The sequence below is a fragment of the Scylla paramamosain genome, chromosome 20 (assembly GCF_035594125.1).
Source record: "Scylla paramamosain isolate STU-SP2022 chromosome 20, ASM3559412v1, whole genome shotgun sequence".
Lineage (NCBI taxonomy): Eukaryota > Metazoa > Arthropoda > Malacostraca > Decapoda > Portunidae > Scylla > Scylla paramamosain.
Genome location: NC_087170.1, coordinates 8,993,995 through 9,007,499, shown reverse-complemented (window position 1 = coordinate 9,007,499; position 13,505 = coordinate 8,993,995). Strand labels below are relative to the sequence as shown.

Here is a 13,505-nt window from a genome sequence, read left to right as displayed (position 1 = left end):
CGTGTGCGTGTGTGCCTCCAACTGCCTCACATTACCTCCATCTCGGCCACGCCACGCCGCGACACGCCCTCCTTGCCGGCCACGCCCAGAATGTTACTCACCGTGGCTGGGAGACGCTGGCGCCATCCCACAGGCAGTTTGTCGTCCGGCGCTCATGGCCCCAGCGCCCCCCGGGGTCCCAAACATCCTATCCTACCTCCCCCCCTGAGGGATGCTCGGGGTCGTGAGTGTCGCCGCGTTGCCACAGTTCACTCGCTTCGTATCGTCACGCTTTATCTAGCGACGCAGGCGACGCTGTAGACTGAGGAGCTCTCCCTGCATGGCCTGAAGGAGTTGAGCTATAGTGCGTGTCTGCCCTTGTGGCCGCTGTCTGGTGCGTCGCTGCGGCTTAGGGCACTTGAAGGACACACCCGTCTTGCTGTACGGAAGGGAGTGTTCCTGGGCTCCCTGAGAGGGTGTCCCGGTGCATGGCTGTGGTAGTGGGGACTTGATGGGGGCTTGCCTGAGGGAGGGTGGCGCTACGAGGCGTTGTCCTGTTAAAGAGGATAAAGGGGAGTGTCCTGACGTGTTAGGGGTTATTGGGGATTGTTGTAAAGGATCGGTTATAGTGTAGAGGGGCTGAAGTATTCGGATTTTTTATGGGACAGTTTTTAGAGAGTGAACACTTTGGTTTTAGAAGGACTGCACTGATGAGTTGGGTTTAGGGACCTTTAAGGGACAGTATCTCTCAGCTGTGTGAGTTAAGACCTACACTGACGAGGGACTATTTTGAGAACATATTTATCAGCTCCAAAGACTGACACTCATGAGGGACCCACTTTAAGGAACTGAACTTAATCTTACCTGTTTCTAAGGGCTATTTTTAGGAACTTTTAAGGGAAAATATATCTTAAAAGTTTTTAAAAGACCTACACTAATAAGGAACTTTCCAGGGACAATCTGAGTATATGGGCCACATTTCCTTTGAGGGGGGTGTTCCTTGGCCTAGTTCCTCGTCAGTAGCTCCTCAAGGAATTCCCGTTAGGCCCCGGAGGAGAAGGTGGACGTGCCTTGTGTTAGCTATATGGGGCGGTGCTGGAATAATTCATGAAATCAATGGAGGGAGTTGGGTGGTGAGTTTTGGCTGCCGGGAGAAGGAGGGATGGAAGTGGAGGGCTGCTGGGAGGAGGAGAGGGAGGAGGGGTGGGGCTGGAGGGATGAGAGATGGGAGGAAGGGAGGGAAGGAAGGTCATGACGCAAGCGAGGACGTTCAGGATACGATCTACGTGGCCTCATCGACTGCTAGAAGAGGAGGAGTGGTGAATGATAAATGGCGCACCTGTCCACACCTCACCCCTTGGCCCCCTCCAAACCCTTACCTTCACTCTACGCCGCCCTGTCCCTGCCGTGTAGCATTCCCTCCACCCACTCTGCCCCCGTGTCTGGCCTTCCTGCTATCCCCTGACTCTCACCTGAAGCACGAGAAGCAAATAGTAGCCGCTGACTGGCTGCCTCGCCTGGGACCCTAACACCTGAGCCCTGAAATCTTCCCTGCCCCGTGTGTTTTCAAGGGACGGGAACTGAAGGGAGGTGGCGAAACAGAAATAGAGGGGTGTGTATGGAGAAATAGGAACAGGGGAAACTGATAGGAACAGAATAAGCAAGGGAGGAAGATGAAGGCAATTGAAAGAGGAGAAAGGGAGGTATCTGGAAGAACAGGAATGGGTTAAAGAACAGGAAGCAAGAAAGAGAAGAGGAGGGAGGAGGAAAGGATTGACATTAAGAATAGAATGATGAGGCAGCGCATGGGAAGAAGGAATACAGTAGGAAATTAAGAAAGGAAAGGGCAGTAAGCTGGAAAAGAAGATAAAGGAAATGTGTTCAGGAGAAGAGGGAGGAGGACAGGAATAGGATGATGAAAAAAAGTACATAGGAAGAAGAAATATACAACAGGAAACATTATGAGGAAAGGGAAATGAATTGGAAGGTGTGGAGAAGGACAAGAGAATTGGCCAGAAAACAAATGGGAGGGAAGCACGTGAAAAGTGATAAATGAGGAAAGAAGAGACAATTGGAGAACAAAAAAAGAAGAGGGATGGATATAGAAGGAACAAGAAAAGGGAAAGGGATAGGAATATGAAGAATGTATGAAAGGGAAAAGGGAGAAAAGAAAGGAGATGAGAAAACGGAATAGAGTAGGAGGAATGGAAGGAAACAAAAAAACCTAATCCCTCTAACATATACACCCACGTGACCCGCTGAACCCTTTGCCTCACCCACCACATCCCCTCCACGTCCCCGCCACACCCACACACCACACACCGCACATCCTGCCACTGAAGAGAATAGACCGGACAGATTCAATATACGAGTTGGCAAATAACACATAGGAAAAGGTTATGTTCATGAGTGTATGTGTGTCGCGTACAAGAAAGCTCGCATCAGTTTCGTGGAATGCCCTTTGGTTGGACAATAAATCCTGATGTGTTTCAAAGGATGTAAGTGAGTGTAGGCTGAATTGTGTTAGTAGGCGTCTGTATGAGGTTAGCTTTCTCGTGGTTGTGTGTGTGTGTGTGTGTGTGTGTGTGTGTGTGTGTGTGTGTGTGTGTGTGTGTGTTGGCCAGGTCTCAAAAGGGGTGAATCACAGGGGGTTTCGGGAAGGGAGTATGGTCAAGAAGGAAGGAAGGAAGGATAGGAGATATGAAAAGGAAAGCTGGATGTGATAAGGCCTGGTCTTCCCCCCCCCCCACACACACACACACACACACTTCCAAGAATCAATACACAGCCAGTCAATCAGCCAGCCAGCGAGTGCGTCAGCCTTTATTCAGTCAAGCAACTGGCCTTAAAGCTTCCTACTTCCCCAGTTACTTGCGAGGAGTGACAGTCATTCCGCCCGTCAGCCAAACTAAGAGTCAGCAAGCCAGCAGTCAAGATTCCCACCCTTTCTGCCCCAGGCCTGCTGAGGTGGGAATCTTGTCATGATTTTCGATATGACCTTCACCACTTCCCCACTTCACCACTCGCTCCTCGTGCAGTCAGTCTTTGGGAGGGTGTGGGAGAACGGGAGGGGGGCGTTAAGGGGGTACTTCACATGTGGTCTCCGTCTTACTGTGTTACTCACCCGCTTAGTGACTCACCCACTCACTCATGGAACCACTTAAAAACTAACTCAGCTGCGTCATTGTCATTACACCCGTCATTCACAATCACAGTCTCTCTCTCTCTCTCTCTCTCTCTCTCTCTCTCTCTCTCTCTCTCTCTCTCTCTCTCTCTCTCTCTCTCTCTCAGACATCTCTTGACGCCATCATCACTCTCTCATCCCCATCACCACGTCTCTCTCTCTCTCTCTCTCTCTCTCTCTCTCTCTCTCTCTCTCTCTCTCTCTCTCTCTCTCTCTCTCTCTCTCTCTCTCTCTCTCTCTCATTTTAAGCCTTGTTACCCGCATCAGGCCACGCCAGTGTCTTTAGTAGACACACACACACACACACACACACACACACACACACACACACACACACACACACACACACACACACACACACACACACACACACACACACACACACACACACACACACACACACACACACACACACACACTGATCCCTCTACCTTTCATCCCACACCTCCACAGGATCCCTCGCATCACCTGGCATTGGATACTAGTCATTAGTTAACCAGCACGCAGGTGTAGAGAGAGAGAGTTCACCTGTACTTAGCCATTAAAACCCGTACTGATTAGTCTGGCTCCAGGTACGTGGCTAGGTAGATAGACAGGTGGGATGAGTTAGTTAGTAAAGTAGAGGTATTTGAGTATTTGATTTTTTTATTTTTTTTATTTTATTGAGTATTTGAGAGTAATTTAAGACTTTCCCCCTGGCCACTCCGTAACTTAGTGGTAGCTGTGACATCTTGGTAGTGTTGGGTAAACTTTAACTAGCCCTTATAGAATGTGTAAGCAGCTTGGTAAACAAACTGCTTAGCCCACTAGACCTTGAACTAAATAAGCCTAATCAAGCTTGTTTTAGCCGTAAGGTTATGTAGATGGAGAACATTTTTTTTTTTAATGCTCTTAGAAGAATGACGCAGTATAGATTAAGGATAGTTATAGTAAGAATGATAATGATAATAGTAATAGTAATAATAATAATAATAATAATAATAATAATAATAATAATAATAATAATAATAAATAATAATAATGAAGGGTATTAAAGGGAACTGCATCAGAAACTAATCTGCCATATTTCTCTTTAATCTCTCTTTTATCTTCTTAGTTGGGAGGGAAGGGGCAGGATAAAATGGAGGATGATGAAGAGATGAAGGAGGAAAAAAACAACAACTTATATCATTATTACACCGATAGAGGAAAATTTTCTTGAATTAAACACTAATCTGTGAGACTCTTAGTGCTCTCCCCTTCCTCCCCACCCCTCACGGTCCCAAGTGCATGTTGGGTAAGGGGAGAGGAGGAGGGGGGACCAGGGCAGTGGGAGGGTGGGAGGGGGACAGGGGGGGTGAATGGTTAAAGGTGGGTTTATTTTTCATTTTTGTTGGTGTTTTATCCTCTCATCTCCACTACACTTGTCATTGGTGCCTACGTGCCATCACCACTACAGTCATTTGTGTATATACCGCTAGTCACTGCCACTGCCGCCCTCACCATCATGACACTCACCACTCCAAGCAAGTCACCATTTACATGTGTCACCACCCATTTACCCATCACCACCACTCACCACACTATTCTCACCACCACAGCTCACATCGCCATAATGCACCACCCTCACCACACACACATTTACTACTTCACGTCTCCATCACATCATTGTAATCATCATAACATTATTATCACCACAACACATCACCACAAACATGTCATTCACCACCACAACCACGCTCTTCACCACCATCACAACACAATATCACCACCACGCATCTACAAACTCATTCATCACCAACACCACAAGCACCATCATTACCTTCACCACCACCACCACTACCAACAACACTCATCCACACAAACACACACGCACACACACACACACACCCTTCACTCACCACAACCACCATCGTCATCCTCACCACCCCCACCACTCCCGCGTCACAACCCACCGCTGTCATCACCCCAGCCTGTGTATAATGACGATGACGACGACGAAGGCCCGCAGGCGGATCCCAACCTGGAGCAGGGGATGCCGCTGCCCAACCGCCTTCAGAGTTCCTTCCCCGATGACCTGGTGGGCGTCCCCTTGGAAGACATCGACCAGTACTACCACAACCAGAAGGTAAGACTATCTGGTTCCACTCCTGTATAGTGAAGATGTTCGATTCTGATTGATAATAGTGGCCTTTTCTTTTCTTTTCTTTATTTTGTTATTCCTCAAGCACTCTTTTTTTTTTCTTTTTCCCCATCCGATCTTACTCCTTGTTTACTGAAAGTGTTTGATCCTGTTTAGTAATAGTGACATTTTTATTATTTTGTTTCATTTTTATTTTTTCCCCTCGGTCGTGTTTTCTTTTCAGTCTTTTCATTCAGTCCTGCTCCTTGTGTGCTAAAGGTGTTTAATCTCATCAGGTGATCTTGTTCTTGTTTTCTTTCATTTCACACCATTTCCCCTGCTACTGTTTCTTTATCCTCTTCTCTGTGGTTAGAAGTCCCATATTTTATTTATTTTTTTTTTTATCTGGTAATGGTGTTATGTAGTTACAAGTGTTTCTTTTATTTGGAAACACCATTTTTTTTTTGTCTGGTAATGATGCTTTTGTTAAGAGGTACTTGCTTTTGTTTGGTAAAGGTGCCGTGGGTTAGTGGTACTGTGGCGTGTGGTTAGAGGTACTTCATTCTCTCAGGCAATAGTGTTATGTGTGTTGTTAGAGGTAGTGTTTTTGTCTGGTAATGATGCTGTGATGCTAGGTGCTTCCTTCTACCAGGCATTGGCTCTGGTTAGAGGCTTTATTTTTTATCTGGTAATAGTGGTGGAGTTAGAGGTATTTACTTTTATCTGGCAATGGTGCTGTTTCTCTTTACTCGCTTTTCTTGTTTTTTTTTTTTTTTTTTTTTTTTTTTTTTTTTGGTAAGGATTTTCATTCGTTAGTATGGAAATTTTTAAAGATATCATTTATTGTATCTGTTTTCTCTCTCTCTCTCTCTCTCTCTCTCTCTCTCTCTCTCTCTCTCTCTCTCTCTCTCTCTCTCTCTCTCTCTCTCTCTCTCTCTCTCTCTCTCTCTCTCTCTCTCTCTCTCTCTCTATTTCTTTCCTTCTCGTTCTCATTGTTTCATTTTTTCTCTTAGGCTCATTTTCCTAGTTTTCCATTTCCACTTTTCCTCTTACCCTTAGCAATTCTTTACGTGTCCATGTATTTTTTCCCCCTTCTATTTTCATATTTCAGTATTTTGTAAGCCATAAGATTTTCCTTTTTGTATTGCTGTTTCCATTTCCTTCATTTCCGTGTGATAAAACGGCTTTCCCTACCCTCTCTCTCTCTCTCTCTCTCTCTCTCTCTCTCTCTCTCTCTCTCTCTCTCTCTCTCTCTCTCTCTCTCTCTCTCTCTCTCTCTCTCTCTCTCTCTCTCTCTCTCTCTCTCTCTCTCGCTTCCTTCCTCTCTACTTCATAATATTTCTCCCTCTTCTGAATCACAACCAGATCCCTTCTTTTAATCCCTTTTAGTACCCCTCTGATCCTCTTCCATCCACCCTATCCCCTCCTCCACCTCCTCCTCCAGCCCCTCCCTCGCCTGTTATCTTTCCTTCTCCTCCTCCTCCTCCTCCTCCTCCTCCTCCTCCTCCTTCTCCTTCTCCTTGTGCCACTCCATCCCTTTTTCCTGTCTCTCTTCCTCTCACTCCTTCCCTGACCTGCCAACTCTCTCTCTCTCTCTCTCTCTCTCTCTCTCTCTCTCTCTCTCTCTCTCTCTCTCTCTCTCTCTCTCTCTCTCTCTCTCTCTCTCTCTCTTTCCTTCGTTATCCGGTCTTTTTTCCTCCTTTTCCTCCTCCTCGTCTTCTTTCTTCTTCACTGATCCCTTATTCTTGTTCTTTTCGCCTTTTCTTCTCTCCCTCTTTCTCCACGTCATCTTCTCCTCTCCCCTTTCATCTACCGTCTTCTCTCCTCTACACTTTATTTCTCTTCCTCCTTTACTTTTCTTCATTTCCCTTGTTATTGCCCTCTTCTCCTCTCCTTTCCCTTGTCTTGTACACCCTCAGTTCCTCTTCACTCTTTCCTACGTCCTGTCCTCATCTCCTCCCTTTTTTTTTCTGTACACCTTCTCTCCGCTTCTTTCCTCTCTCTCCTCTCTCTTTCACGTCTTCTCCTCCTCTCCCTTCTCTACTCCCTGCGCAAAGGTTGAGAGGGGGAAGTGAGGGAGGCACTTCGGTAAACAAGGGCGAAGGGAGGGAGGGAGCGCGGAGGGAAGGAAGTCGTCATGAATGGGTCCTCGATACTGACACGGTGGCTGGGCTGAGTTCGATACGCGGACGTGGTTGGTGGCTCGGGCGTCCCTCTAGGCTGGTTGTTGGGACTTGCTTCTTTTTGTGGGCGTTTTTCTTATTTTCTTTAGTGATTCTTGGGTCTGTGTTCTTCTTCTTCTTCTTCTTCTTCTTCTTCTTCTTCTGCGTCGTTGTTGTTCGTTTTCTTCTCCGTTTTCTTCGTCTTTTTTGTTTTGTCCTTGTGTTTTTTTTCTATTCTTTCTTTCTTTTTTGTGTGTGTGGCCTTCTGTTCGTTGATTCTTGTTATTGTTTTTCTTGATTGTTGTTCTTCTTCTTTTGGTTAATTTGTGTTTATATCAGTTAATTAAGTAATCTTCTCTCATTCTTGTTTTTCTTGTTCTTCTTCTACGTAGTTCTTATTGTCCGTCTTGTTGTTGTTGTTATTTTTGTTGTTGTTCTCTTTCTTCTTCTTCTTCTTCTTCTTCTTCTTCTTCTTCTTCTTCTTCTTCTTCTTCTTCTTCTTCTTCTTCTTCTTCTCCTCGCGTTGTCGGTTAGTGGGTCTGCTGTGCGTAAGCCTTTCCAAAACTTTTCCCCCTTTTTTTTCTAAGTGGGGGATGGGGGAGGAGGAGGAGGGAGGGATTTGATACAAGATCTCTCTCTCTCTCTCTCTCTCTCTCTCTCTCTCTCTCTCTCTCTCTCTCTCTCTCTCTCTCTCTCTCTCTCTCTCTCTCTCTCTCTCTCTCTCTCTCTCTCTCTCTCTCTCTCTCTCTCTCTCTCTCTCTCTCTCTCTCTCTCCATTCCACCTTTATCTCCGTTTCCTCATTCACTCCTCTACTTTCCTTCCCTCTCAGCTATCACTCACTTTTTCCTTCCATTCATCCACCCATCCATTTTTTCTTCCCTCCCTCTCTCTATCTTCCTTCCCATCCTCCATACCTCCCCAGCTACTGTTTCCCTACCACCCATCTCTCCATCCATCCTTCCAGCACCTTTCCAGCGTCCATATCTCCTCAGCTACTTTTTCCCATCCGTCCCTCTTTGCATCTTCCTTCCCAGCCTCCTCATCGTCTCCCGGCAACGCACAGCCATCCCCGCCAGGGCTTGTGTCTTTGGCGGGTCAATAGTGGCTTTTAACAATGGCTGGAGTGTTCTTGAGAGCCCTGTTATCATCCTCAGCTGACGATCCTTTTGTGGGGCTTGATACATGCTGCGTGGTGATGCTGTGGTGGTGTGGTGGTGGTGTGGTGGTGCTTCTTTAATGTATCTAGGCTTCTCTGTTTGGGTGTGGTTAGAGGTGCTTTGTTTTGTCTGGTAACTGTGTTTTTAGTTAGAGGTACGTTACTTGGGTGTGGTTAAAGGTGCTTTGTTTTGTCTGGTAACTGTGCTTTGGTTAGAGGTACGTTACTTGGGTGTGGTAAGAGGTATTTTGTTTTGGCTGGTAACTGTGCTTTGGTTAGAGGTACGTACTGCTCTTAGGCCTCTCTGGTGAGTTGAGGTGCTTCTGGCGGCTGTTTGTGTTCTGGTGTGGTGGCTATCAGGTTGGTAGTGTCGAGTCAGTAGGGAGGCATAACCTTGTCGCTGGGGTATGCAACAGTCCACGTCACTATTGGCAATGCGTGGAGTCTTTACAAGCATCTACAAGAAAGAAGGGGATAACGAAGAATATATTTTACAATTTCAAGCTGGTACAAAGTCTGGGGGATGGCTGTGGAACAAGGAAAGACGTCTCAGAGTGGTTAGTAATTAATGAATGATGTGTCGAAAGGTAGTGAAAGGGTTAAAAGCTTACATATACAACTTTTTGAATGTGGATGACAGTACAAATACACACATTGGTAGTTATGTTATGTACAGTGACTGCCATGTGTAGGCCTAATGACTTCTTGTTCTTGCAGTTTCCCTTGTTATGTTCCTATGTTATTATTGTAAGAGCGTCCTTTAATCGTGGTTGTGTAGGGGCAGAGCAGTTAGGGCCAAAATCTACTCTGGTTCTTGGCAGTCATCTTGGCCCACTCTGTTACTTGTCTATCTCGCCATTCCCGTAAGTGTCCTGGCAGGGTTCGATTCCTGGCGAGGCGAAGGTCAATTTATGGCGCCCTCAGATCGTTGTCTCGATGTTAAAATGTCGCCCCAAAACCTGGAATGAAAGATTTGAGTAGTAAAACTTTAGTTAGGGTTGAAATTAGGTCAGTGAAAGATTGGGTCAGTGAAAGATTGGGTCAGTGAAAAATTGGGTCAGTAAAGAATTGGGTTAGTGAAAGACTGAGTCAGTGAAAAATTAGGTTAGTGAAAAATTGGGTTAGTGAAAAATTGGGTTAGTGAAAGATTGAGTCAGTGAAAAATTAGGTTAGTGAAAAATTGGGTTAGTGAAAAATTGGGTTAGTGAAAGATTAGGTCTGTGAAAAATTGCGTTAGTGAAAGATTAGAGACAGTAAAAGATTAGATTAGTGAAAGAGTATAGTTAGTAAAAGGTCAAGTTAGTGAAATATCAGAGTGAGTGAAAGATTATGTTAGTGAAATATTAAGGTTAGTGAAAGATCAGATTAGTTAAAGATTACATTACTGAAATATTGGAGTTGGTGAAATCGAAGAATAAGCGAAAGTTTACGTTAACGAAAAGTGCGGTCTGTGAAAAGATTATTGTTACTGATACACTATTTCTCATGAAGGATTAGATTAGGATAAGATAAGTCAGATTAGATTCTTATTCTCATATAAAGATTAGATTAAGATTAGTACATTTAGATAATCTCGTCTTCTCTCCTTCGTTTCAAGGTTAATGGCTCAGCTGTTGTTTACTAGTCTCCTATTGTCTATTTTATCATCCCCTACCTCTTACAAACCCATTCTTTCCTCTCCCAATGACTCGTTCTCTTGAAATGGACCCCTGCTATACATTCCTTCTCTTGGCCATCCATCAGTCCTTTGTAAGTACTCTTGATAACTTCTACCTCCTCTTGACGGCCCTCTTATTTGGTTATCTGCTCTTGAAGCTCCCTCTTACCTCCTCACGGCCTCTTAATGATTTCTCTTGTTTATCGCTACTCAGCTGCCTCTCTGGCCCCCTCTTGCTGATGCTCGCCAGCCCTCACTGACGCCAAGACCTCGCCCCGTCCATCCCCTTCCATTCCCTTCCATTACACGCTCTTCTCCCGTGCCCGCCTCCCCTCATCCCCTCCTTTCAATCTGCTTTCCTTTCACCTCACTCTTCCTTTTCTTTCTTTTTTGTGTTTTTTTTTTCTTGTTCCTTTTTTCTGTTCTTTTTTTCTTGTTTTCTTCTTTTCCTTGTTTTTTTTTCGTTTTCTTCTTTTTCTCCTCCTCCTCCTCCTCCTCCTTCTCCTCCTCCTCCTCCTCCTCCTCCTCCTCCTCCTCCTCCTCCTCCATCTACATCTCACAACACTCGCAAATACTCCCATCCAATGACTTCTTCCCACACCCACAGACTCTCACGCGCCAAAACGCTTTCTCTCCCCTTTCTCCCCATCTGGACTTTCACCCACGTTGCCTCCCACCCTCAGTCCCACGAAAGGTCTCTTTGTTATTATCTTTTTCTCCTCTTCGTGTATTCGTTCCTGATTTTTATGCTGGCTGAGTATTGAAGGAGAGAGAGAGAGAGAGAGAGCTGAATTAACTGTGGAGTAGGAGGAGGAGGAGAAGGAGGAGGAAGAGGAACATGAACAACAGGATATGGGACAGGAAGTAGAGGAGGTAAAGGAGGAGGAGGAGCAGCGAGGAAATAACAGACGAAGAATAAGAGGTAGGAGAGGATAGGAAAGAAATGGAGGGAGAGGAAGAATAGGAGGAGGAAGAGGAGGAGGAGGAGGTAGAAAATATATAGTGAGAGGCAGGAGGAGGAAGAGATAGAAGGAGAAGAGGACGACGATAGAGACAGAAATGGATAGGAAAGAGAAGGAAAAAAAGAGCAGAGGAGTAGGAAGAAGGAGAGTAGGAGAACGAAAATATGATAAAGAAGAAGATTTAGAAAGAAGAAAATAGGTAAAGGAAATGAAACAAAGAGAGAAACAGAAAGGAAAAATAAGAGGAGGAGAAGGAGGAGGAGGAGGAGGAAGAGGAGATAAGATAAGAGAAGTAAGAAGAAGAAGAAGAAGAAAAAAAAAAAAAGATGAACAAGATGAAACAGAAAGATAGAGGAAGCAGAAAAGAGAAAGAAGAATAGTAGTAGTCGGAGGAAGAGGAGGAAGAAGACAAGAAAGAAAAAAATCATGATAAAGATGAAGATTTAGAAAGAAAAAAGATGAACTAGATAATAAGGGAAGATAGAAGTAGAGAACAGAGAAAAGAAAAGGAAGAACAGAAGTAGTAACACTAGTAGTAGTCAAAGGAGAAGGAGAAGAAGAAGAAGAAGGAAAATATGACGATGAAAACGAAGAAGATTTAGAAAGAAAGAAAAAAAAAAGCGATTTGAGAAAGCAAGGTGCTAGAAGAACCAGAAAAGAGAAAGAACAGTAGTAGTCATAGCAGCAGCAGCAGCAGCAGTCGAAGTAGAAGCAGGAAGAGGGGAAAAACGAGAAGAAAAGAGAAAGTTTATAATAAAAGCGAAGAAGATTTAGAAAGAAACAAAAAAAGATCAGCAATTAAAAAAAGGAAGTTAGAAGAAGCAGTAGTAGTAGTAGTCGAAGTGGAAGCAGGAAGAAGAAAAAGAGAAGAAGAAAAATCACGATAAAAAAAATGAAGATCTAGAAAGAGACAAAAAAGATAAGCAATTTCAAAAAGGAAGGTAGAAGTAGCAGCAGTAGTAGTAATAACAGCAAAAGGTGGAGGAAGAGGAGGAGGAGATGAAAGGCGTGAGAGTGGGGAAGACAGGAAGGTACGCAGAAGAAGCAGAAAAGAGAAAGAAAGAACAGTAGTAGTAGCAGCAGCAGTAGTAGTCGAAGTAGAGGAGGAAGAAGAGGAGGAGATAAGAGGCGTGAGTGTGGGGAGGACCATTGGGTCGAGTGGACAAGTGAGTGATCAGTTCACACTCGAACCTTAAGGAGGACCCTGGAGTGTCATCTGAGCGCGACGAGAGGGCAAACTAGGCCTCTATGGGTGTTGCACGAGAAGGAGGAAGAGGAGGAGGAGGAGGAGTTATAAGAGGTGTATCAGGGAACAAAAGAAAGGAATCGACCTGTTTGAAGTGACGGGCCTTGTGTGTAAAATTTGGTTTTGTCTCGGTCGTGGAGTGTGTAGAGGAGATGGAGGAAGAGGAAGAAGAAAAAGAAGAAGAAGAAGAAGGACTATGATGATGCTGATGATAATGAAAACGAAGATAAAGTGGATAACAATAAAAGTTAAGATAGTTAGAACAAGCAGAGGATAGAAGAAAGAGGAAGAATAATGATAGTAATAGCAGCAGGAAGAGGGGGAATGAAGGAAGGGAAAAATGATGATGAAGACGAAAGATGGAGATAGAGAAAGAAAGTGACTGAACGATATGAAACAAGAAAGGTGCAACAAACAGAGAAGAGAGGAAACAAAAAGAAGAATAGCAACAGTACTAGCAGGAGGAGGAGGAATAGGAAGAGGAAGACTAAGAGGTAGAGAACGGAAGGTGAGAGATAGACAGAAGGAAAGAGGATGAAGAACAAGAAGGTGAAGAAGAGAGATGTGGAAGGCGGGGTTTAGGAGAGAGGAAGAGAGAGAGAAAGGAGGACGAAAGAAGTAAAATAGAGAGGAATGGTAAAGAGTTGAAGAGAAGACAGGATAACAAGAGAATGACAGATTGTGATAAGAAAATAATGATTGCAGATAAAAAGGAAGATACGGAGGAAAGAAAGCGAATAAAAGAAAAAAAAAACTAGAACTCTACACTCGGCGACAAAAAAGATGACAAAATTTTCAGTCGGTGTGAGGGAGCGCGCGCCATCCAGCCAGTTTGATCCAGTTGCATGGGAGAGTGGAGTGTTGATATATGACCTGCCGCCTCAGGACTGACGTGTGAGACCTTGGGCACACTCACGCATTAACGGTTCTAGTATTATAGATTTGACAGTTGAGTGGTAAAATACCTTTCGTGCGTACATTCTCTAGTTGACTTCCGCAGGTTACCTTTACTGTTACTTTCAAGAGGGAGGCTTCAAGACACTTATCCTCTGTTACT

At 44.7% G+C, this 13,505-nt stretch overlaps 1 protein-coding gene across 22 annotated transcripts in view; it reads left to right on the top strand.

Annotated features, from left to right (window-relative positions):
- Positions 1–13,505, top strand: part of LOC135110233 (sodium channel protein para-like) — a 148,632-nt gene that overhangs the window by 78,360 nt on the left and 56,767 nt on the right. For all 22 annotated transcript variants that reach the window (XM_064022347.1, XM_064022324.1, XM_064022343.1 and 19 more), the window contains one exon: positions 5,115–5,270. In XM_064022347.1, coding sequence (XP_063878417.1) covers positions 5,115–5,270 — 156 coding nt within the window. The remainder of the gene's footprint in view (positions 1–5,114; positions 5,271–13,505) is intronic.